At 34.9% G+C, this 27015-nt stretch overlaps 1 protein-coding gene across 2 annotated transcripts in view; it reads left to right on the forward strand.

Moving 5' to 3' along the window:
- The first annotated feature begins 4659 nt into the window (after positions 1 to 4659).
- Positions 4660 to 27015, forward strand: part of PEK (pancreatic eIF-2alpha kinase) — a 32391-nt gene continuing 10035 nt past the window's right edge. Inside the window, exons 1-12 of one of the 2 annotated variants that reach the window (XM_071592013.1) lie at positions 4660 to 5140; positions 5248 to 5374; positions 6493 to 6643; positions 12443 to 12629; positions 15665 to 15851; positions 16467 to 16625; positions 18688 to 18802; positions 21318 to 21443; positions 21563 to 21737; positions 23420 to 23531; positions 25288 to 25565; positions 25676 to 25819. In XM_071592013.1, the coding sequence (XP_071448114.1) occupies positions 4989 to 5140; positions 5248 to 5374; positions 6493 to 6643; positions 12443 to 12629; positions 15665 to 15851; positions 16467 to 16625; positions 18688 to 18802; positions 21318 to 21443; positions 21563 to 21737; positions 23420 to 23531; positions 25288 to 25565; positions 25676 to 25819 (1913 nt within the window). In that variant the 5' untranslated portion in view covers positions 4660 to 4988. Of the gene's footprint in view, positions 5141 to 5247; positions 5375 to 6492; positions 6644 to 9803; positions 9889 to 12442; positions 12630 to 15664; positions 15852 to 16466; positions 16626 to 18687; positions 18803 to 21317; positions 21444 to 21562; positions 21738 to 23419; positions 23532 to 25287; positions 25566 to 25675; positions 25820 to 27015 lie in introns of those variants that run through there. The other variant, XM_071592014.1, reaches the window with a different exon arrangement.

Here is a 27015-nt window from a genome sequence, read left to right on the forward strand (position 1 = left end):
ATTCTGAAAAAGGTAAAGGCTACATTATGTAAGGACTATATGACAATAAGTTTGATATCCCACGCAGCTTAAGTTGTTCTCAGGATCATAAACAAAAGGATAAAGAGTAGGGCAAATTATTACTTAGGGGATGATCAGTTTGAGTTTAGGAAGGGGAGAGGTACGCGTGATGCCATTGCAGTAATGAGATTATTAATCGAGAGGAATATAGTAGACCCCTGTACATGTCTCAGACTGCTCGGGTGCGAGTAGGGAACAGAGTCCGGATGGGCAGTGTTAGGGAGAGGGGTAAGGTGGCATTGCCCATTATCACCGTTGCTGTTCAACCCGTAGGTAGAGGAAATGATTAAAGAGACATGGGAAGAACTGGAGGTAGGAATGAAAGTGGGCGGAGAATTCATAAAATCAGTTAGGTTCACGGATGACCAAGCTTTAGTTTGTCAGTCAGCCAAGGGGTTGCAAACACTGCTGAGTGAATTGGAAATACAGTGCGAAAGATATGGGATGAGAATCAATATTAATAAAACAAAGGTTTTGCGATTTTCTAGAAAGAAAAAGGCTAAGCTTAACATTAGAATAGGAGGGCAAAAACTAGAGCAGGAAGAACAGTTAACATACCTCGGAAGCGTTTTGGACCAACACGGTCAAAGTAGCAGGGACGTGAGGAGAAGAATTGCTCTAGGTAAAGAGGCTTTCATGAGGAGGAGGGAGTTGATGACAGGGACGTTGAGTAAGGATATTAAGAAAAGACTTATAAAAACTTTGATATGGAGCGTAGTTCTGTACGGCGAGGAAACGTGGTCATTGAAGCAGGATAGACGTAGACTGGAGACTTTTGAAATGTGGGTGTGGAGCAGAATGGAGAAGGTGAAATGTACAGAGAAGAAAACCAATGAGGAATTACTTGGTATGGTGGGTAAAGAGAGGGGTTTGTTGGGAGGCAGGAAAAATGGTTAAAGGACGTAATGATCGGCAGTGGGATGTTGAAGACTAATAGAGGGGAGAATGTTAGGCAAACAAGGAAAGGGAAGAAACAGGATAGGGATGTTGGATTGGATGAAGGGAGGAAGGAAGTACTCAAGAGTTGAAGAGGGATCTGATGTAGAGTAGGATGCTGGATTTTGTGTTTTGTTAGGTGTCATAAAATATTTATTTGGTAGCAGTGTCCATCCAAAAACCTACATTAGTCGGTAGATTACCTAATAATAATAATTTCCGATATTACCTGTGATTAAATCAATCATAATCAGAGAATATAAGACAAAAGATGTCCAATTTTTGTCTGGTTTATGAATAGTGAAGCTGTGAAGATTATCAATGAAATCTGTCTTTGAAAAATTAAATTCATTTTTTTTTGAGAATTCATTCATTGGCTACCATGAAAATACTAATAGTGTATGAGATTGAAGATACATCAAACCTGTACTCCAGCGTGCTACAATTATACGACCAAGAAAAGGAGAAATAAGCACAAACAGTCATGGGTCAGCAATTAATTGTTGGATTTATTTAATAGGAAAAAAAATATAGATGCTAACGTTACATCTTTCACCAAGCATTCATCACCTACAAATGTTTTCCTAAGAAAACAATGTGTTTGCTGTTTCAATGCAGTCATCTGTTCAAAAATTAAATTAAAAAATAACTTTTACTGAAAAACCAAACGCATCCAATGATATTAGTAATGTACATACTAAGTAATAGTGTCTCAATTAGAAGTCTGAATCAATAAGTAAACTTAATGCTGGTGATTTTTTCAATAAATGATATAGAATTAACTATAAATAATTTCAATGAATACTGAGAAAATATTGGCCTGAAACTAGCCAGTTCTATTCCTCAAATTACCAGGAAAACAGCTACTATAATTAACGCTAATAATTCTTTATTTTTATACCCAACTTTTACCAAGGGAGTAGAAACTGTTATTTTCCTTAAAAGTAATGGTAGTAAGGATTCTCTGGGAATTGGCTAGAACATATTAAAGAAATGCATTAAATCTTTTATCACAGCTGATGCATTGATTGTGAACATCAGTAAAGCTTTACTGAAAATTCTGGCAGAATTCGCTTTGCTTTTGACTTCAGCATTAAGACCAATATTGCTCCTTATTTTTAAAGATGACAATGGTCATCTACAACTTCTAAGCAGTATCTCTTTTACCTGACGGTACAAACATTTTCTACGATGGTGAAACAGAAAAACAATTATATGTTAATCATTAAATATGATCAGAATACCTTAGATGATTGGTTCACTATGCATTTATTAACAATATATATTTCTAAAACTAATACAAATGTTTCATTAATCAGCTCACAAACTTAGTATATTGAGCCTTCTAACATCTACCTCATGACATGAATATTCATTCATTTAGGACAGCCTTCAATCAATGTAAAAATTAGATGTGGGATTGTCTTAAACCATGCCCTAAATAATTATGTACCACCTTACTCTATTATTTACTCCTTTACTTTACTTATTCAGGCAGTGCTGGGTTAGCATGCATAATAGCTTTCCATTGGCAAATTTTCTGACATTTTACATTCATTGTAATTCACAATTTTACAATTGTGAATTACAGCTCCATTTGATTGCATTTTCGATAGACCTGAAATTTGACTTCTTAACTTCAGACCATGATTAGCCTCGGTGAAAACACATTTCAGACATATATGGTCTGTGCATGCGAAACCCTATTTCAGAGTTAAGCCCAAAACTGGTTTATATTAGGTAATTTCTGCAAAATTTAGCTTTCAGCGGTTTAAACATTGAGCTTATTGTAAACTTATATATACACACCCATTGTCCAACAAAGTGTAAGAATATAAATAAAACGCCTATCAATCCACAAGACATGTACTTAATGTAATTTGGCATAAGTCAACCAAAATTTATTACGTTTTACTTGACTATTTGCATTGTTTTTTAATGGAAGTGGGTACCCGTAGGACTGGCTGGTATAACCAGGCAATATCATATTGTTGAAGAGTCGGTTATCCTTTTCAGACATTTGTACGACTGCGAACGAGTAGTGTTGTACATAAACTGATCTATTTCTAATGCGAGAATTATGATCATTAAATAAGTTTAAAATGGTGCATCGTCATCTTTATTAAATGAAGTACGAGGGTAAGATGAAAAGTTTTCGGCCTGACGATGAAGGACTGCGATTTTCAGTTAAAAAATTATTCTTTTATTCTACATAATCTCCCTTGACTTCAATACACTTGGTCCAGCGTTTCTCCAACATCAATATTCCTGCCTGGAAGTGAGAGTCTGGAAGATTGTGAAAATATCCATCTACGGCCGTCTCAACTTCTTCAATGGACGCGAAGCGCTTCCAAAAGACAGATTTCTTCAAATTTGGGAACAGATGGAAGTCTGAGGGTGCTAAATCAGGAGAATATGGCGGATGGCCGAGCAAATCGTACCCCAAATCCCGCAGTTTTCCCATCGCCAAAGAACCTTGGTGTGCAGGTGCGTTGTCCTGGTGAAAAATGATTTTTTTCTTCTTCAAGCCAGGCCTCTTCTCGTGAATTTTGGCATCCAGCTGATCAAGAAGGTTGGAGTAATATTCGCCTGTAATTGCTCTGTCCTTTTCAAGGTAATCAATTAGCAGGATCCCTTTCGCATCCCAAAAAACACTGGCCATGACCTTTCCGGCAGATGCGGTCAACTTCGCTTTCTTTGGCGCTGAACCACCGGCTTCAACCAACTGCTTCGACTGGTGCTTCGGTTCTGGCGTGTAGTGGTGGACCCATGTCTCACCCATGGTGACAAATCGCTGCAAAAAATCGGTCGGTTCCCTCTTCAATCGGTCCAAACATTGCTGCGAAAACCGTTTGCGCATTTGCTTTTGATCGGCGTTCAGCAAATGAGGAACCCATCTTGCGTGGAGCTTTTGCATCCCTAATTCTTTGTGCAAGATGTTTCGCACCCTCTCTTCCGATATCCCCACGGCCTTAGCTATTTCACTCAACTTCACTCGCCTATCGTCCAACACGATATCGTGCACCTTTTCGATGGTTTCCGGTGTGGTTGCGGTTTTTGGCCGTCCCTCACGTGGGTCATCTTCGAGAGATATGCGACCATGTTTAAATTCAGATGCCCACTTTTTAACGGTTGACACTGAAGGAGCAGAGTCCCCGTACACTTTTCTCAACTTCGCATAAATATCCTTAGGGGTTAATCCATCCCAAACAAGGAATTTTATGACCGCACGATATTCAAGTTTCTCCATTTCAACGAGAAACTTCTATTGCGACAATACGTGAAAACGAAATACTTGATTAAACCAGTTAAAACTTGTCTTACGAACTAATGACATATTCACCCAGGCAGGAATCAAACAGTTTTGTTGATTGGAACGCCATCTCTATGTCAGGCCGAGAACTTTTCACCTTACCTTCGTACCCGGTTATCCTGAGGTAAAAGATTCTTACCATGAAAATACCCACCGCATTATAAATATTATTTTGAATCTACAATGTTCTAATCAAATGGGAACACTCTTCATACGAGATAATCGTTTGTTGTCATTTCCGAATTACCGCGCAAAACATGTCATCCAAATACACGTCACAGCCTATCACGCAATTTTCACTTGTCCAATCCAAGTTTATCGCTGCTCAATTGTTTTTCAGCAGGAAAGGATAAGGCAGTGATCTTTTTATTTAATTAAGATTTCGTACATTGCTCCTAGTTATACATGTGTAAATAGATTCACTCTTGCAGTCATTATTCTAACTTTCTACGGAGAGAAGTGTGTACAATGTCAAACTGTCATGTTGGTTTACAGTAATTACTGGTAGAAACCCAGCAGCCATTCCAGTCACCTGTTATAACTTGTTTTTGTTCGTGAATCTTCGATGGGCTGACTTGCTTGGCACCTTTGACAGCGGCTCTCCGATGTTCAGCAGGGATGAATAAACAATGGAATTTAAGTTCCTTAATTTTACGTATAATTGTTTCACTTAATAGTGATGGGTCTTTCTTGGATGAGGGTTTTAGCTGTGTTGTGCTACTTAGTTACTACAGGAGTGTTTACATTACACCAGGATGAACCGGCAAGAAATTTTGACGAACTACCTTACTGCGATCCTTCCGTTAGTAGCTGGAAACACAAAGATCCAAGGTGTGTAATTAGTGATTTGCATTGTTGGAAAATTCGACTAGGTGAATTTTTAATAAAATTTATTCTAAATGCCTAATTATATCCTCCATATGTTCTATCTAAATTAGGCTAGTGCTTGTTAGTACTTTGGATGGAAAATTATCTGCTATTAATATTGAGGGAGGAGGAGAGGTTACTTGGAGTCTTGATACTGGTCCAGGTGCAATGCTGTCTTCGAGTATTCACCAGTTAGAGGTAAGAAAACATATGGTTTGTGCTGAATCCGTTCTCAGCAATATATCAGCGAAGTTCATTGGAAATTCCGATCTTATTTAATTATCATTTAATTAGTGTCGAATGTCTGGCGGTGCTTTCCAATTCAAAGCCATTATCTTCTATTTTGATGTTTCTCTTAAGTCAGATCAGATTCCGCAAAATGTCTCTGGACACCTTAGCACCAGATTTTTTGGATCTCCGTGTATTTCTACGCACACGACCATTACTGACCAGTTGCATTATTTGAATGCCCGTGTTTTCCGTTTCTTTATAATTGATGGTCTTATTTGTTAGTTCTCCAATTCTAAAAATTATGTAACATACTCTTAAAGCATCAGTACCCTGGGTTAAATTCTTTCCTTGTTTCCCTAATTTTCGTACCTCCTCCAATTAGGATTAAACTCAACTGTGCTGCATATTCCATTATTTTTCTCTTAGATGCCTATGCTATAATTTCACTAATTAATCGATTATCTGTTGTAACCTGAAATCATATCTTTCAGTTCAATTAATGGCATAGTGGTATCACTGTGTAGTAGATGCATGCTTAAATGACAAAATTCATTTAGTTAAAATAAAATCTTGTGTGGAAAAGCTAAGTTACTCTTTTCATTTAAGAAACGCCGGTTCCATTTCTGTTTTTCCTTTACTAAAAATTCAAATATTAAATTGAAAAAAATGCTGATTGATTATTGTATTAAACAAACTAACAATAGACAAATTTGGGATCTAATGGTTACAATAGTTGTACAAATAGTAATCAGGGTTGAAATTCCTTGGAAAGCTGAGACTTTTTATCTAATCCATGGCCAGTATTTACTTATCATGTGAACTGTACCATAAATTCAACTTTCGGTCGCTCTGTGGTTCTCCTGTAAAGGCTGAATTCAGAGAATTATCTCATATGGATGTGAGGCATTGTTATTGATACCATCACTTGGTTAATAACTCCTTTAAGTAGTTATTGGCCCCAGTTACCCATCTTTATTGCAAATTTCTTGTTTGTAATCCATCACATAGAAATTTAGTACTCTTTTAAATAAGATAAATGTTTTTGTGATATACCTTTTACCTTAATGCTTCATTTTTCCATTTAGCTGACTAATAATGGACACTGGGCTCGGATGATACCTTCATTAAGTGGTGGTCTGTATAATTTCAATGGAGATAGTGTTGAAGCAATACCAGTGAATGCTGAAAATCTCCTGCAGAGTGATTTTCGTTACTCTGATGGATCAGTCATTTCAGGTAAATTTACTATCTTCATCATGAGCATAATTAGAATATTGTCAGATTCAGAATAATATTCATGATCGTAAACATAACATTTCCCGGTTTAACTTTGTGTAATTCCTTCATGATGAGGGTTAAAAATAAACTTTACACTTCCACAATGAAGATTAAATATTTCACGACCATGGTTTCGATGATGCACATCATCAGGTGTGATGATGATGTGCAGCATCGAAACCATGGTCATAAAATATTTAATCTTTAGTTGAAAGTGCAAAGTTTCTTTTTTACCCTCATCATTCATGATCAAGTTCGTTTTAGAGTATCGATGGGATGTGCATTTGAAAATTCTGCCGTCTATTCCAGGCTGTTCGGTGTTCTATGAGGTCTCCTCAAATGAATTGAACTCTTCAATGTGTCACAAAGAATTGTTAATTATGTGGTATCGATTGTTATGGTTCCAATTAATATGCTAATCAAACGATTTCATTATTCGTGAACTTCTCATTTAAGCTGTTATTTTCCCTTAATCATCTTCTACTTCAGTTTTGTAAACATTCACGAGCTTTTATGCCAAGTAGAAAACCTATTCTCTTTTTCCTATTCCCTTCCTGGTCAACATTATCAAGGCTGTCTAGGTCCTCTGTGTCCCGGTAATCCTCAAGTCAAATTTTGAAAAAAAAAATGAAAATAAGTGAAAAAAAATGAACAAATGAAAGACTTGAGCATATGTCTACAAAGAATGGGCATTTTTTCAATCTATTTGTGTCTTATATTTACATCCCTGTGCTGCCAAAATTTTAACATTTCACACAATTCTAAGATCAGCTGCAGAATATTGTGAAGTAAGGTGCCAACTATCAAGGAAAACTTGTGATATGGTTCTGAAATTTAAAAGATGTTTTGATAGTATTTTATTTTTGAGTAATTTTTGTCACAGTAACTCAAGTTTCAACCACAGTGACTTCTGGTTGCGCTTAAGAAAAATAATTTCTTTTGTCAAATCTATTACCAACACCCACTTCTAAAAAGCCTGCAATGTATTATATGTATATAACCAAGTTACTTGGACATTGAAGTGGAAGGACAAATGTAAATCTGAGGCCTGATGAGATTTGTGTGTGGAGATGAATGAAGAAAATACAATGGACAGAAAAGCAAACTAGTGGTTTAAGTTGGAGGCTGAATAGGAGTAGAGAAAAGGTTATTAGGAGAAATTTGAAGAAGGCAGGGCAGTGGGGAGAATTTTGGGAAAGTGATGTAGAGGGAGGAAAAAAATAAGCATTTGGATAAAATTGAGGGAGGTAGAAAAATTGAAAGTTGAATAATAAGTTATTGTGATGTAGGATTTAAAAATATTTTGTTTCACTTTTTTAGGGTTTGGGGGTACAGTAGTGTGTAGCCCCAGGGTCCATCAAAAACCTACCCCAAGTTGTTAGACTACCGCTAATAGTAAAAATAATATACAGGGTCCATACAAAAAGTATCGTGACTGGTTTGCTGTAGCCTCAACAGAACGGTGGATGAGAGTTCAACCGGTCAGCTCGGTAGAGGGGTCCTTTTCCACTCAGGTGCACTTTAGTTCAGTTTCCTCTGTGCATGCATTTAGACAGGAGGTGGATTTTTTTGACGTGTGATTGTTTATGGTGTCGTTGCACCAGCATGGAGCACACCATCGAGCAATGCTATGCTGTGAAGTTTTGCGTTAAACTCGGGAAATCTGCATCAGAGACTCTTGAACTCATTAAACAAGATTATGGGGATGATACCTTAAGCCGCACTAGAGTTTTTTGAGTGGCAAAAAATGTGAAAGGAAGGCCAGGAGCTCGTCGAAGACGAGCACCACTTGGGACACCCGACGACCGCTCGAATCGATGCTCAGGTGGCCAAAGTGAAAAACGTTTTGGACTCTGACAGGCGTTTAACCATCGCCCCTATCAGTGAGGAGTCCGGCCTTTCAGTCAGAATCGTCCACACCATTGTAACAGAGGATCTTGGGATGAAGAAAGTGTGCGCGAAGCTGGTGCCGAAAGTCTTGAGCGAGGAACAAAAACTTGCACGGGTGGAAATTTCACAAGAAATTTTGAACTGCATCCAGGAAGATGGAGATTTTCTTGACAACGTTATTACCTCAAAGGATAAGATAACTCAAAAGGAGCTCAAAGGATATCGGTTCGACTCCATCGAGGCGGTTCAAGCAGCGACGACAAAGGCTTTCAACAGTATTCCAGAAACTGACTGCCAGCAGACTTTTGACGAGTGGCAGATGCACCAAACTAAGGGTAGCGATGCAGGAGGAATGTATTTTGAAGATTATTAAGTAATTGTAATGATAACTGCTATAAATTTTGATTTTTGGAACCAGTCCCAATACTAATTCTATGGACCCTGTACCACAGGCTATTTTTCTGTAACTTCCCATTGTGGTCTTGTAGACCAATGTAATGAGGTTATAAAAGTAGACTCTCCATGTTGGTATTAAAGTCTAATGATATTTTTTATTCTTAGTGTTAATGTCTGTGCAATTTTTGTGTCCCTGCGTGCTCACATCATAATGTTTCTCATATTCATGTGACTTTTTCTTTCAATTCATATCAGCTTTGAATCATTCATGTTTTGTATTTATTTTGTCAATTAGACAGTTAAATTATTCTGCATCCAGTCCCAATTTTTTGGAGCTCATTCAAAATGGTGAACCCAATACTCGTACATATTGATGCCTGTCAACAACTATTTCATTTGAATATTTCCCAACTAATCACTTGATTAAGACAATTTTCTCGAGTGAAGTTTCACTGATTTTCCTGCTATTTTTCCCATGTTAGGCTCAATATTATTACATGACACAAAAGTCTGCTGCCTACTTTTGGACTACTATTATTTTGCTACCTCACTCCTTCAATTTATGTAGGTTAATGCATTTCTTTACCAATCAAACAATTGGTAAGCATTTTTTTTAGAGTGACCTGACTAGATAACAAGAGTTTATTTAGATATCGAGCTTTATTATAGCATAAATCATATATAAGAACCTCAGCATTCACTTTTTTATTGCCTTAGTTAATGAAGATATCAATAGCAAACACCTAATCTAATTTTGCTGTTTGTTTTAGAGTCAGTGTCATTGTTTTAAATGAGGAGTAAGAAGGCACCTGTAATACATCCTAGCCTCATGAAGGATACTTTCACATTATCTGGACAGCTGTTGTCTGTAATTACTCTTTTGTTGTTTATTCCAATGATTGAAGTTTGAGTATTAGGTTAGTAAAACTTAACACAAATCTTTGTTGTGATCCAATAATATTATGTATGCTTATTAATTTGTATTTATTCCAAATAGTTTAGATTTTTATGAGTGAATAATTCCGCTAGAGCCTCATTGCATCTACACAATTTCCAATAATGTTGATTACTTGTAAAAGAACGATGACTATGTAGAAAGTGCATGATACTAATTGCAATTTGCATGTATGTAGCTACTTGTAGATCTTAATTATTGTAACCTCCAATTCTACCATTTTTATTTACTCTTTTATAAGTAGGAGTGAGGTTGGTTATTCATCTGCATCCTGGTTCATAATACATTATGCCATTGATAATCACATCACTAATAATTTTATAAATTCAAGTTTTTTGGTCACGATACCCATTTTTTACATTTTGAAATTTAATTTCCTAACCCAAGAGAGTCCGATTTAGTCCGAATTGTAGTACCTTACTATACTTCTTCAGCACAGTATTTTATAAAAATTCTCTTTGAGTAGCCCTTTATTTGTTGGTTTTGGTTTCCCTAAATTTAGCTAGGCACACAGCAGACTTCCATTTTTATGTGCTGAAGGAATTATTAAATTGTTTCCGGCTCAACTTTGTGGAAATTCATTTTAATTAAATGAAGAATACAATGTATCTTTCCACTGTCTTTTATTCACGAATAAAAGACAGTGGAAAAATACATTGTATTCTTCATTTAATTAGTGCTGAAGGGATGCCAGAACCCTTTCTCTAGCATTTCAGGGTGCATACTCAATGTTGATAAACTACTAATATCATCATGCACCCTTGCCAAAACAAGTAATATTTGGAATTGATGACCAATAATAATATTGTTGACAACGTTTGATTAAGGTGAAGCTTTTTCCTATCATTTGCTTTCCCACTTTGTTTATCCTGTTATAAGGACATGCCAAGGTATCGGGATGATTCAGTGAGTCTCTCCATGAAGCTGTCACCATAATTGTCACTGAACTTAGTAAAATTAAATGATTTCATTCGGTATTTACATAGATGCAATTGTATACTGTAACAGTTAAGGATTCACCTTTTGGAGTTAAAATGCTGCAAAAATAAAATGAAGAGCGAATTATGCATGCAGTGCCATTGCTGAAAGAACTTTTATCACTATTGCAAACAAAGAGTAGTTTAATAAAGTTAACATTACCCTCAATCAAATTGAACTTGTCAGAAAACCCATGAAATGTGAATTGAATATCATGTTTATTTTACCAATTTTGCAGAAGCAATTGGCATGCAATAACTCCTTGTAGCACTGAAGCTATTTAGCGGTATATAAATGTAAGCATGATATTTTATAATACAGGCAAATTATGCAGAACAGTAATTAGTGGATCTGCATGGAATATCCCTTCACAGAGTGAAAATTCCATGGTGTTCTGAAATAAGATAGTACTTCCATTGAGCATGGACTACAAATCTGAATCCAAGGTCATATCTCAAAAACCAAAGTTATTACAGGCAAGCCAAGCTAATTAAAATCAGCATTTCAAATATACACAAGAATAGATCTAATGTTCAGCAAAATAAATGAAGTTTATTTGTTGAACTGTCATGTATGAAACTAGAAATATTTAATTATAATAATTTATTTTAATTAAAGATGAACTATTTAACTTGAAGCTTGGTAAATTTGGTGAAAACTTCACTCATCAAATTTTCTTCAGCTTAGTGAAACATGAATTCCCAAGTGTGATTATAAAATCAATGTTATATGAGACCTCTGATTAGGTGCTCTTGATGTATTTGTTTACTTTAAAATTTTCTTTTAGCCCCTAAGAAAATAGTTAATTCAGTTAAATTCATGAATTCTAAACATTTCCCAACCGGTAGTGTTTAATTCAGAACAAGTTGGCTCACTGGACAAAAAATATACATATAAAAAACACAGTAATAAACCTGAAGGTCGGTTTGGTAGGTGATAGTAGAGTTCGCCCAGTACTAAGCCCGATGGTGTGTGAAATTCATTAATCAGGGTAGGAGGGCCAGTCCCTTTCCCTGTGCTGGTTATGGTTCCCCAGGAAGATATGGTACCCGAAAAATCACATAGCTTGGGTGCAGCTGCAGGTGCCCAGAGTGCCTTGCATGGGAATTGAACCTGGGACCCTCTGGTCAGCAGTCCAACGCTCTACCCCCTGGACTACAACCACCCACAAAAATATACATATATATGTCATTATATTGTGGGTCGCTGTAGTCCAGGGGTAGAGCATAGGACTACTAATTGGAGGGCCTGGGTTCGATTCCCGGGCAAGCCCCTCCACCCAAGCGATGTGATTTTTCGGGTACCAGATCTTCCTGGGAAACCATAACCGGCACGGAAAGTAACTGGCCGCCCTACCCTGATCTGTGAATTTCACATGCCGTCGGGTGAATTAATACTGGGTGAACTCTACCATCACCTACCTAGGGTTGATTACTATGGTTATGGTTTTTTATATTATATTATGTATGATTATTGTAGGATTGCCTTGTTTTGACAGATATGAAACTTACTAATGTTAATGGTGCCTTATTTTCTAGGTGGTAAAGAAAGTCGCACCTATGGCATTCTTGCTCATTCTGGGAAAATTTTATATGAATGTTCAATGGAGGGTTGTGTGAATTTGACAGATGGGATGAATTTGAAAGATGATGAAAATAATATTCTTGTCTTAAGAAGGCAGACACAAACCGTCCGTGCAGTGGAACCTAATACTGGTGTTGAGAGGTGAGTCATGACTCATGAATATTCTTGACTATTCTTGGAATTGTTCTTTACCATCTCCAAAACTAATATCCTGTAAGATGGAAGTAGGGGAGAGGGGAAACAAGATATACAGGGTTCGTCCGGAAAATAAGTGTCCTGAGCTCAGGAAAAAAAATTTATTACACTTTTACATATCTTAAGCTAATATTCCTCAAAATAGGACCCTTGTGAGTCGATACACTTGTTCCAGCGGCGTTCCCATTCCTGGAACGCTCCCGCGAAGGCATCATCGGGAACCTCTCGAAGACTCATCGTCGACCTCTTCTCTGCCCTCCACGAACATCTTGTGCCACCGAAAGATCATGTTTCTGGACATGGCTGACTCCCCGTAAGCCTGGTAAATCATACTGACAGTTTCGGTAGACGATTTCCCAAGCTTTACCGCAAATTTGATGGAATAACGCTGCTCCAAAAACTTCGGCATCGCGTTCCGTGACGTGGGTCGAGCGTGGAGGTTCGCGTTAACAGAGCTCCTCACTACACCACAGCTCAGAGCCGACTGCCTTTTTCAGCGTCGCTTGCCAACATACCCCCCTCCAATCGCAGCCCGTCAGAGCAGTGCTGGGCGCGCCTGGAGCGGCGCAGCCCAGGCGCAGCCCAGGAGTCAGTACACTTATTTTCCGGACGAACCCTGTAACCGAGTACTTAAACTTGAAAGTTCCAATGCAGAAACCTCCAATCAAGTATGAATTGGAAAACTGCAATCTTGGATATCATAATCATATAACTTAACATTATTTTACTTGAAGTAACCAACCTGACTAACTTAAGTTAGTAATAATAGCTCAGTTTTGTGTCTTAATAATATCTTGCGGCTTTCTTAAATTATATTTGTGAATGCAGTATGAGATACATTTATGTATACGTGCCCACGGAATGATGTTAATTGGCCTATGCCCTGCAATGCCCTAGAAAACTATAAAAATGTCCTGGATTTTGTATACAATTACATTGAATATGCATTTCTCTTTTTCTGGATTAATGAGAGTATCTATATTATAAATTGTGGAAAATAATTTTGAAAAATTTATGTATTTTATTTGGAAAAACCTGGAAAATGTGTAAGAATTTTGTCTTAACTTTTTTGGATTTATTCTTAGTCTGTGTTTCATGCTTTAAGAAACCTTGGCCTAAGATTATGGTGTGCATTTTAACTTAATACAAGAAGTACAAATGGGATAAGTTTAACAAAGTATTCTGCTAAAATCAAATGCGTTTGTATTTTTCTTGACTTGGAAAAAATGTACTAGGTGCCGTTTGGATTTTACTTATTGATATCATGTTTTTGTAACTGATGTGCGCAACAAAGTAGTGTTGTAAAGTTTTTTACCTCAGTACAAGCAGCAAATTGTGGAAGAAAAAGTTATGTTCGCATTCAAATACACTTGCTCCACCTACATTCATTTGAAAGAAGAGAATAAAGCAATTCTTCGACTAAAAAATGATAGCTTTCTCATTTGCCCATGCTTTGCCATGACCTGCACGCTCATTTAGTCTGCTCTTCTGGATTTCAACATTTCTTAAAGGCTGGTGGAGTTTCTGAAGGGTAAACAAACAGAGGTATAAATTTTAAATTGCCCCTTGAGTTGGTATAAAATAGCACCATGAGACGATCCTTCATTGGCTTATGGCCGGGCAGTACATTCTCTTTTCCTGTTACGTGTTGAAATATAACTTGGATTCGTTATTTTCTAGAAGAACCCAACTTAGAAACCCATATCGTCACAATTAAAAAGCTTTTCGGGCTGATAACCCACAGAATCTATGAGTTTCTTGAAGTCATTGGTGTAGTTCTCAGCTGCTTTTGACTCAGTGCTTGCAGCATCACCATGCCTCTCAATGCCATTGATGCCAGTTCTTCTGGTAAATTTCTCAAGCTATGCACGGCTACCCTTAAATACTTCTTCATCCGTTGATGATCCTGACATCTTCTATTGATGTCGATGAAAATCATTTTTCCCTTCTGACAAATTATATTCTTGTTGATATTGTCAGATTACAATTCACGTTCGTTTGTCCACATGAGAAGCAACCACTCAACATCGTTGAGAATATGTAACTTCTGCATAGATATTCTTATTACTCCATTTGAAGCAAATATTTCCTTAACTTTGTCCTTGTTTTTGAGGATAGTGGAAATTGCTGATGTTGACTGATTGTATGTGCATGCTAGATCAGCCAACTCAAAATTTGTTCTCGCTTTGCAATGAATTTCCTTTTTATTTCGACTGTTATTTTAATTCTATAATGGCTGTCTACTGGTTGCTTTTTCTTTCGAGAAATCTTTAACACTTTGCCCTAAATGTTATTAAACTTTGCCCAAGAAATCACCAATAGGGTTCACAATTCCAGGAATTCTTCTCCCTTCCTCCCTAGATATGCGAAAAGCCCTCGTTAAGCTAGTCATTTTTGTGGAAAAATGGTTTTGCTCATTATGCAAATTACTCAATATGCAAGGTGCTCATTAAGGAAGGTTCCATGTTAAAAATTATATAGAATTATCAAAGAATAATCAGTGGGGTAGTTTTTTCGGTCTAGTATGATTTAGCTTTTCTGTTACAAAAATAGCTCTTCTGATATTAGACACTGTCTCAGGCATGACTTGGTGGGAGTCTTTCATACTAGGCATAATTGAAGAAAGAAAAACTTTGCAGATTCCACCAAAACTTTTTACTTGCCATGACCATGGTTTCATCACTAGGCAACAACATGTTTTTTTGCGACAAAACTATGGTCGTGGAAAATAAAAAGGCTGGTGGAATATGTAAAGTTAGTCTTCCTTCATTTGCAGGTAGCTATTCTGGGTTCCCTTAGTGCAATGTAGTTGAGACTTAACAGCATTCCTGTTGCTGCCATAAAATGATATTCTTAATGCTCTAAATCTCACATAAACACCAAATCTTAGCTATATTCAGTCAGTAATGCATTGCCAATATCACTGTGACACTTTATTATTTTGTGCATGTGGTATTTATAGATGACTTTTCTTTCTTTAGGTGGAATTTCAGTGTTGCACAACATGATATCAAATTCCTGAAAGATCATAGTCCTGAATGTCATGGGGATAGAAGCACATCTAATGAGAAAAAGTCTGAAGATTTTGAACTAAAGGTTGTTATTCCTGATGGTGTGGTGTGTGCGGTTTCGAAGCAAAAGCCAAATAAAATTATTTGGAAACAAAAGGTTTGTTTAAATTCTTATTCAATATACATCTTTCTCTCCAAATTAGTAAGGCTGTGGGCACTGTCAAAAAGTGCAGTCACTGGAATAACTATTAATTTGCTCATTTAGTATTTAATTTTTTTTCATTATAAAGAGATGAATAAAATAAAATGTGTATTTTATTGATTTTTGCATGGTTGACACTAAGGGCATAGATCTAGATTTTCTTTTGCTCTAATAGCCCTTCTGACTACTCTTATAATGTCATTGAGACTTAACAGAATCTATGTCATCTTTAATTTGTATTTTCATAGTGTAATAAGCATTAATTTGTTATATATTGATGTTATATTGATTATTTATGTATTGGTTATTGTGTCAGCCAATGTAAAAAGCCTTTGTGCTGTGTTTTATGGCCTTTGAATAATAACTATGTGTAATCAAGTTAAGCCGTTTAATAATAAATTTAAATTACATAAGGGTACAAAACCCATCTTTATTAGGTAAGCATACCAGTGTTTGGGGCGTTCAAATAATATTTTTAATAAATTAAGTGTGCATCGATTATTTGGACACAAATTGCATGTTAGAGATGAATTATACGTAATATAATTAAAAATATCATTCCTTATGCAGTTTACTTCTCCGGTTGTGCATGCTTGGCAGTTAGATGGTGGACACATGAATACTGTGGATTTATTCAGCAGTGCTACGGTGTCTTTATACAATACAGAAAGCAAAGTTCCACCCTCAACTGAACCTCCAAAACTTTATATTGGAATGCATAATAAACAGGTGAGTATTAGTAAACTGTACTTATTAAACTGTATGAGCATTCAAATGTACATGTGTAGTATGTATGCATAGAAAATAAACCATGTGGGCAATCTTGCACAGCCTATCCTGTTGCAAATATTGTCAATCATCAGTTGGCTCAAGTTATACCTGATTTATTTATTTGCTCCATATTTACTTTTTATTTTTATAATACTAATAATATCCAGAATAGAACAATAAAAATTGATCTTCATGATTTTAATTTGAATGGAATGCAAATGAGTTCTCTGTAATCAAATATTAATAGCATATATGTTTTAATAAAATGCTACAGTTTTAAGGCTCGAGGACACTCAAAATGTTCGTGACTTAAGTTTTTTTTCAAAGTTGTTCAATTTCACAAAATAGTGTGATTTCAAGAAATATAAATTTGTTAATCTTTGACATGATCGCAGTTCTTAGTCTACTTGTTGAATGATATTATTGGTATGGATACTGGGCCTGCCACTACACTCTTCATCATACACATTTGTGTGGCCATTGGAGGTCTTGGTGATTGGTGGAAGTCTTGACACCATTGTCTAACCTTCACTCATTACTGTAGGTCCATTAACAACTGCGAATGAATTTGAGCAGCTGATAATACTTTTGTACACAAAAATCGAATCACAGTATGCACTTCACAACTGATGGAAGCAATGATTTTTACCAATATTGATATCTGCATCCTCTGACAGGCAAATAGCTACTCAATCAAAACAATAACTTCAGTGGCTTTGAAAATGATCGACATATGATGCTGCATCCATTTAATGTTGTTGTGACCCGCCAACAAGTAAATATCAGAAAACAGCCCTTCCTTTTTGAATACACCTTTTGTTTTGTGGCCTCACTAAAGTTTTGCGTATTCAAAAATCTATATTTTGAACATTTTTTGCAATCTGATTTAGAATATTTTCCTAATAGTGAAGGAAAGTCTATTGAAATAAAATAAACTGCTCACAAAACATGAAAAATAGAAAATGCATTTTGTAAAAGTTAATTCAATATGGCTCACATTACATTAAATTTAATGGGAGTCAGGTTGAATTGACATTTTTTCACAAGCAGTAACAATTTTGATATTGATTGAACAATTTTGTTAGTTAGACAATATTCAGTAACAATTTTGCATGTAAAAAATTACTAGGTATTGGAATTGTTTCCCTTTTTTGTGCATACATTGATGTTGCTTTTTACAGAACAAAATACCTTATGTTGATGCACATATTTGATTTACAATTTTGTTAATATTCTTGTCAAAAATATGATTTGTTAATTTTAATACGGTGCCTAATTAAATGGGTGGTTGGCATGGTGTCTGGGGGTGGAATGAGAATCTAATAGAATAGTTGTGCCAGAAATTCATCCGTAAATCATTGATTTTGTATTAATCCAAAAATCAGTATATAGCATCATTATCAAACATGCAGATCATGATCTCATTTGCAGCATAAGCGCTTTCTAAAAATCTTAACTATTGAGAAAGTGACTAATTGAAATTTATTTCTCCCAAGTGATTTACCAATAAACTAAGGTACAAGCAAGTGAATGTTTCCCTCCTAATGGAATCCAAACTAATATGAAGGTGTGATTGGAGTATACCTGTAATGTTTACCACTCTTATAAAGATTCTGTGAATTCTTTTTTTAACCATATTCATTGCAAACTTATTTCATTGTAAATGATATAACCCTTAAGAAAAGAGTGATAAAATTTCCAAGTAACTTTTCGGAAAACAGCATAAAGTAATTAATCAACTTGTATTAATTCATGCATATTTTAAAATATTTTCTTTCATAAGTCTAGCTTTTATGTTACTTGAGAGTTTGCTGTGAAAAATCATTTGCTTTAGCTATACTCATTGCAGAATTTTGATGTACTTAACTTCCTTGCAAGCAGACATACCGAAATGTTGAAAGTGATACAGTTATGAGTTAAATAATCTTCTGTACAGTTGTTTTGTCTTCATATTTGACTGACATTATTTATGCATTAAAACCATGATGCAGTATTACTGTTTTACTTTTCATCCTTTCAGCTATACATTCAGGAAAGTACTCAAATGCAGAAACTTGCAAAGCATCTAAGTTTACAAGTAATTGAGAGCTCAAACAATTTCCTGAGGATTCCATGGAAACCATTCCCAGCGTCAAGTATGTATTTTCACTTCTAAGCATATTCACTATTAATTAGTTATTGAAAAGTTCATTCCAAATATTTCAGCAGAAGTGTGGCATTTTCTTAAAAAACCATAAGTCCGAATATCAAATAATTTATTTTGAATTTTTTCATAAATTACCTTTTGGGATTCATTGCACATTTTTTAAATGCAAAACAGATTTCCAATGGAAATATTTTTCATAGAATTCATTTGTGAAATATCAGAAAATATAGGTGTAACTTTTTTCTATGCCAATTATTCAGTACTATTCCTTTTTATATAGATTATACACATTAGAGATAATCTAGTAATCGTGGTAGGCTAAGTAGTGAGCCCAAAAGTGGGGCTGCATGATTAAATGAAATAATAATTATTATAGCCTCATGGTAGAACTTTCACACAAAAATTTGCAAAAATAAAGGATTAATATTGCTTGATCTGGCTTTTTTTAAATGACTTAAGAACTTTTTTTTACTTTTTTTTTACTTTTTTCTCTTTTGATTCTGGCCCAAAAATTTCAGAAGAATAAGGGATCCAGACCTGATTTACTGTATCGCTATAAAAACTAGGAGTGAATAGATAGGCTTAATCAAGAATTTCATAAAACTAATGTAGTTATTTAAAAAATGGAAAATGGCAAAAAAATATTTTCTAATGAAAAATCGTTTTCTGCATTAAGGTATATGTACATTACTCTGTATATGACCGTGTTATCATGAGCAAATATGATCTAACACTTGATGGCTATGGCAGTTGCCGTGATTGTTTTATCAATGTTTTTAACTAACAATGCTTGTATATGAGAGTATTTTAATTCTTATAGCAACAGGATGACTACCCAGTCTGAAAAATTGGGAAAAGTACTCAAATTCAGGACTAAATTGGGAAAAGCTCAGATTTTTTTATAAAGCTGGGTATATGATACCCAATCAGTCATTCACAATGAGGGTGATGTTATTTTATTTTTGAGTACGGTTACCAGATATCTAGGATCTTTTGGGCATTCTTTCTTAGTTAATGTGATTGTCTGGGTGCCAGATCATCCTGGGTAACCACAGGGTAGGATACTGCCCTCTCCAATCCTGATCGGTGAATTTGACATGCATTTGGGCTTGGTACATGGTGAGCCATACCCTTGCTCATCAAACCAACCTTCTGCTTTAACACTTGGGTAATCTGCAGAAACTAGTTTTTGGAAAGTGAATAAAAGCCTCGCAGAATCAACATTATGGCATAAATGTTATTGATGTCTTTGAGAGACCATCTTAGTCCATATTATCATATCTTGAAAAAACAAATGCCAAATTTTCTGACACTGTACTCTCCCTTTGAGTGTCAGCCAGTGTGTTGGGCAAGCAATTTGAAATGAATCACCTTACTAACTGTCCCTAGCTACAGCGAAAACCAGGAAAATAGTAAGCATCAGGAAAATGCTGGGCTTTTTTCAAGAGATATGAAAAATTCTCTTTAAATTCACTTAGAAATATGTGAACAAAAAAACTTGAAATATGTTAATGAGATTTTGTTGAGGAAGAATGTCCATGAGGAGTCTATGTGCATTATTGCCCTTGGTGGTAAAATTATGAAGTGGGAATACCTAGTATAATTCACCTTCTTTAAAATTTATTTTCTCTTCATTTTCATCATATTACAAAGCTGGGTAAACAAAGATTTGGGGGCAGTTTCAATTTCCTGTGAGATCCCTCCACCATAATCACTCAAAATGCAGCCAGAAAAGTTGATAATTGTTGAACAATACTTATATGCATTTATGAGTAAATGCTACGCTATTTTTTGCATAATTCCATCTTTATGATCTAATTTAAAGTTGAAATCACCTTTCTCTTACTTAATTACTTCAAAATTAAATATACACAGGAGGGTAAAGATAAAAGTACCAATAGATTGAAGTATTATTTAAGGAATAGGATTGAATTTAGAATAAACTGAAACAACAAGATGATAGCCTTGGAGTGGGCAATTGCAACATAAAGCTTGTGAAAAAATAATAGAATTCAGATAAAAATTCGGCTCTGAGGAGTTGCTAAAAAATTCATTTATCTTTTACCAAATTTTACACTTGACCTAATGAAACAATTAATTCAATTTGAAAAATGAGAATTTATAGCCCTAGTAATCATGAAATGTTAAATTTACCATGTTGGAAAGGTCGAATAAAGAAGTTTGGTAAAATTACTTAAAATCAGATGCATTTATTTTGCTTAAACTTAAAAATATTTTTGAAGTTTACATAACATACAGAGGAGTGTATTGGAAACAGCTATGTTTTCCACATACACCTAAATTAATTTAAAATATTTTGTGTACATGTTATAAGCTGTTAGTTTTGAAAAGAAGAATATCATTAAGATATGAAGCAAAAGTGCCATGCCAATTTCTTTCAATATATAATTGTGTAGCTATCTTCCAGGGGTTCAAATTTTGCACAATTAGTATCCAAGAAAACCTAAGTTAATTGCCATGTTTGTTTTTTTCCATTCTCGCAGAAAATGCATTGGAAATAATTCAACCAAAGAGCTCAAATGACCAGACTGCTCTGCAGCCTATTGAGACATCACCCACATATTCCACGACTGCTTTGTCAGTTCTGTATGCCTCTGAATATATTAATGGTAGTCAGGCTTTATTTTATCTCATTTGATTGAACTTACTAATTTAACTTGATGAAATTTAATTTGAAAATAACTAAAGAATCATGAGACATGATTTGTGCTTCATTTTACTTTTTCAGGAAATGGATTTTTCCTCTTCAGTAATGTGGAGAAAAAAAAAGAAAGTTTGTGTCCGGATGACAGTGAAGACCCCAATCACTCAATTCACACAGCATCCAATAATACGGACATATTTGGCTATGATGATGAAGATGAAATGCCTGTGCAAATAATTGGATCACTATGGTTTTGGTGGTAATTGTGCCCATCTTGACTCATACCCTGGCAGTAATTACCCCTTTCTTTGAAATAATTTCATGCGGCAGATCATTTATTTACAGTAACAATTATGTTCATAGAGATGTGAATGAGAGCTAAATTGGTTGAATGGCAGTCATTAAACGTGTAATTTTTGTTAACCTGTTATTGTATATTCTATTTTTGCTTGTTTTCCGCACTATTTCCTCTTTCCGTGGTTAAATTATCTTCTGACAGTGAGAAATGATAAAATCGTATGCAAAGAGCTTGTACATATTTATCTATTGATCTTCAATGCAATTAAATCCTCAAGGGCAAAAGTACGATTTCACAATGATATAATATTATACATAATTACTTGTTGCATAGAATGCTACTAATATAATAATTATTTCAACCGATTAATCTCTAGATATTATATTTTTTATCTATATTTAATTTACTCAGGAATTGTGTTTTATGCCATTGGAGTATTTATGGAATGTCCTTCCGGTAGAAATGAAGTATTAATATTCATCTGTATCAAAATTCTTCTACATGTTTATAGCAGATCCAATGTAAGGCTTTCATGGCTAAATCTTAGTTTTTATCATTGAGCCTATGAATGCTCCAGAGTTTCTAGGAGAAAGTTAATGATAGTCAGTTTTTCTGTACAATCGAAGCTCTGTAGGATCTCGAGATTTTCCATGATGTAGTACATAATCAATAAAACTCTTGCACTTAACTATGGGTAGCTTACTTCGAAATAGCTACAAAATAAATGTTTATTATAATTACAAGAACTTTAATTACTTTCTTGAGACAATTTATTAGAGACTTCTAATGAAGGCATGACTATATTTATCTCATCCACTTCTCTGTTGGTTGCAGCTCAAAACTCATGTGTTGTGCTAGAATTAAAGAGTTTGTAGGCTCCCAGGGATCCCTAATTCATAATAACTAATACTTCTAAGGTATATCTCCTAAGTCACTTGAAAATAACTGTAAGTCCTAAGGACCTAATAATAATAATTGGAAAGTATTTCAAAATTATCTGATAGCATGCATATAAGTAATGGCTATGTTCCTACTATTGACAATCCCAGTTTATTTTGGAATATAATGTCTTTAGATGTAGGTTTTCCATTGTAATAATTTGCTGCACCTCCAAAATTGAACCCCACTTGGTAAAATTTTCCATGGCCTTTATTTTGCCAATATAAATTCCATGAAACTATGGAAGATGCCACAACAGTAACTAATAACAAAGTCATCCGCTAATTGGCATTTCAATGCAGCAATTTCAGAGTGTAAAAATCATTCGCCCCTACTAGTATCCTGGTCATGGCAAATGAGTTTTACACTCTGAAGTTGTTGCATTGAAGTGCTAATATAAATATGTGTACATCTTATATCCGAAGGATTTTTACATACATAGCATTTATTAATTATGGTTTGAGATGTCTGGACACTGCACAGGTTATTTTTTTACCATAAGGATAGATCCTTGATTTATGTCACCTTCCGTTTAAATTGTAATTTTTGGGGTGAATAATACATTTATTTTGTAAGATTAAAAGTTCTTCATCTGGCTCTTTATCTTTTGTTTCTACTGTTCCAATAAGGTATTTCAGCCAAAAATAGTACTGCATGATTATGATTATATTGGTTACTATATCATATTATTTTTCTTTTTACAGGAAAGAGGTGTTGGCAATAAGTATTGCAACAGCAGTATTTGTAAATTTGTTTCTCACTCAGAGGTTTATGAGATTAATGAGATTCAGAATGGCTCGGCAAATGGGTTACAGAGTATGTATAATATTTACAACTATTCAAAATAAGTGTTGATAATTATTAAAGTTATTTTCATTTTATTTTATTATTGTTGAGATCACTGATAAAACTGTTGGTTGTCATTAAATTGCAAACTTGCCACGTAAAAACATTTATCACAATATATTCATATGCATCAAAAACCCTTTTATTTTGTTCAATGAAGAAGATTGCTCTCATGGTCCATTAAACTCAATTACTTAGCCATAATTTGCTATCAATTGTGCATTCTAAACACATGCGATCAATTGTGCATTCTAAACATATTTTAAGGCGGACCGAATGAAAGTTTGCCCTTAGCAACACCGTTGCGTAGTTACTCATTTTGGCAACATACTTTGCGAGTTAATTTTATTTTGACCATGATTTTACTTCTCCATTGTTATTTCATTTTAAAATAGTAAAGTTAGAACAGATAGGCACTCTCATTTTCTGTTCTTAATTATATTCTAAAGTTACTGTGTTGAGTTTCCTCTCCTTGCCAAAATAGACTTCTATCATGGACCATGAAGTTCAAAAATTACTGACCAGAGATAGTTGTATGCCACCTTACATGGAAATCGTTAATTTTGTGGGGAAATTCTTGTGGCATCATTAAGAATTCTACTCTGCAGGGCATAAGAAGAGCTTTGGGAAAATTAATTAGAGCAGAGTTGCTTTTTATATTTTGCTAGATATAGCTCCCATTTAATAATAATAATTCACTATTAGATAAGTAAAACATTTATTAATTATGGAATTTTGACTCTAATAAATAGTTTTCTGGGCTCTACATTTAGGTACAGTGGCATTTCTTTGTAAATGAACTGCAAAAAAAGCATTTCAAGTGATTTTAAAGACTTACAAATGATGTTTTCTAATTGCATGTAGATTTTTCACTCAACCTCCTGCCCTGATCCGCTCTACAGTCACGGCTTGTTTCTTACAATTTCATTAGAGCCCGAAATGGTGTTTCAGCTAAACCTTAAAATTTTCTGTAAATTCTATAGTGACGTAATCACAGTACAGTGAGCTTGGCACTCTTTTTATGCATCAAACATGTAAAGTGAATGTTGGTACTCGTTGTAATTTGTTTTTCTCTTGTGTGTATTTCCATCAGATATGCCAAATCCAATAGTTGATATGAAGTGAAAAATTTTTACCCCGAATATTTAGTATTAATTTCTGTGACCTGGATTGATTTTTAAAAAAGTTAAAATTTCAAGAATAAAATTAAAGTGATGATAATTTAAAACGCACCATTCATTTAGAATATTTTGAGAAAAAATAGAAAAACCTCTTGTTATGTGGATTAATTTACTTTGGTTGAATGACTTGCCTCATGCATGGGCCAAAGTTTTGGGTCTCTGAAGAAGGCTCCAAAACATTCAATGCTATTTTCAGTTAGTTGCAGACTTCTAAATGGCAAAGCAGGTGCTTACATTTATTAATATTGTCACTTGGACTAGTGAATCAGCTAGGGCTGACAAAGAAGCAGCTGCAAGAAGTCTTAATAAATTCCAAAGTTTTAAATGGAATAGTTGTTATGTTCTTCCTATTTAGTTTCCATTTAGCTAATTTATATTTGTTGTGTATGGAATGCATTCATATCTTATTTTTGCCAAATTCTCTCATTTTACACAATTTTACATTCTGAAAGTCTTTAGAATGTATCTCTTGCGCTAAATAAGGTATGACTGTATTAGAATCATGGATGTTTTCCTATCTTTTTGACTGATTTTCTTTTAATCAGCTGCAACCAGATCCCACTTGGGGAGCAGAGAAACTTTTATGCTTAGGAGCAGACAATGATTCAGGCATTGAGCTTTATCGTTCAAAGAAGGTTCCTAGTGATAATGCACCATTCGAAGATAAAGAGTACTCCTGTGTTCCAGACTTCACTTCACGGTATCTAACAGACTTTGAACCAATGCACAGATTGGGAAAAGGAGGATTTGGAGTGGTTTTTGAAGCTAGAAATAAAATAGATGATTGTAATTATGCAATCAAGAGAATCCCGTTACCTAACAGGTGTGTTGTGATTTATTAATGCTTGTTAATTATTTAAGTTGTTGCAATGACTAATTCAATACTGTGATTGTGTGTGTGTGATCTTTCATTCATTTGGCTCACATATATAGGCAGACATCAAGAGAAAGAGTTATGAGAGAGGTGAAGGCCCTAGCTAAACTTGATCATCAGAATATTGTCAGGTATTTCAACGCATGGCTGGAGTGCCCACCCCCAGGATGGCAGGAGGAGCAAGATAAGACATGGGTGGATAGGTAAGGAAATTTTTTTCTATCCTTATGCTAAGCGATATTTTCAAACCAATAGTTGGAAGAGGTATTAATTTCTGTTTACAGCAATTATGATGTATTCTTACAATGGGACCCATTAGCTAATGGAAAGTCTTGGCAAAACTCAAAAGGGTGTAAGAAAAAATAAGAAGTGTAATGGCCTTTATGTCAATTGATATTACCATAATTCGATTCAGTGCAGTCCAATGTGTGCAAGAAAATATAGTGTTTTAAAAATTCAAACAATCTTTCTTCATATCCTTAAGTAATTTTAACTCTGTATTGAAAAATCAGCAAGAGTGTGCTTAGAAAGTGCCATATGTATCAGTAGTTTTTCACTGGATAAGATTTATCACGCAACTGGTTTTGTTGTCCTGCATCATCCCTTGATATAAAATGAAGTCAAGTACCATCTTATATACATTTTTGTTCAGCAGGATATGGTTGGAAGGAGGAGTGAGAGAATTTGGCAGGAAAGGATGGAAGGGAGAGAAGGTAAGGTTTGGCATAAAATGACAAAATTTATGGTTTAAAATAGTTCACACAAAAGTGGAAGTCTCTGAATATCACTCAGGGGAATTTGTGCCCATCTGTGCACAATTCTCATGAGAGATGGCCATCTAATCATCGGATTGGTATTCAGAGACTTCCTCTTTAGTGTAAACCATTTTAAACTTTGTATTTTGCCATCCTATGCACACCCCTCCCTAATCTCCCTCCCTGCTTTAATGCCATATCCTCCCACTCCTACTTCCTGCAACATCCTACTGGATAAAAATTTATGTTCGATGGCACTTGACTTCATTTTGTACCCATGAATGATGTAGTACATTGGAACCATTCCTGAAATAAATATTATCTAGTGGAAAATTTTTATCATTTGGTCATTACAATGTTCAAATGTTTCTTCATCTGGCCTGAAACATGTACGAGTACAATACTTTTGTATCGTCACGTCTAGATCTATTGGATAGGGTGTAATGGAATAATTTCTAAATCATAATATTGGCCTTAATAATGTACGCATATTGTAAAGGCTTAATTCAAAGTAAAATTAGAAAACCAAACCATAAAAGTATGTTTAAAGGCAAAGTTTTTGATGTTATAATCTAATAAATTCTAATGTGTTGGGTACATTATAATTAGTTTACAGACACATCTGGTTTGATGTTAATGTGGGA

The sequence above is a fragment of the Hetaerina americana genome, unplaced genomic scaffold (genome assembly GCF_022747635.1).
Source record: "Hetaerina americana unplaced genomic scaffold, ioHetAmer1.1.p SCAF_5, whole genome shotgun sequence".
In the NCBI taxonomy this organism is placed as follows: domain Eukaryota; kingdom Metazoa; phylum Arthropoda; class Insecta; order Odonata; family Calopterygidae; genus Hetaerina; species Hetaerina americana.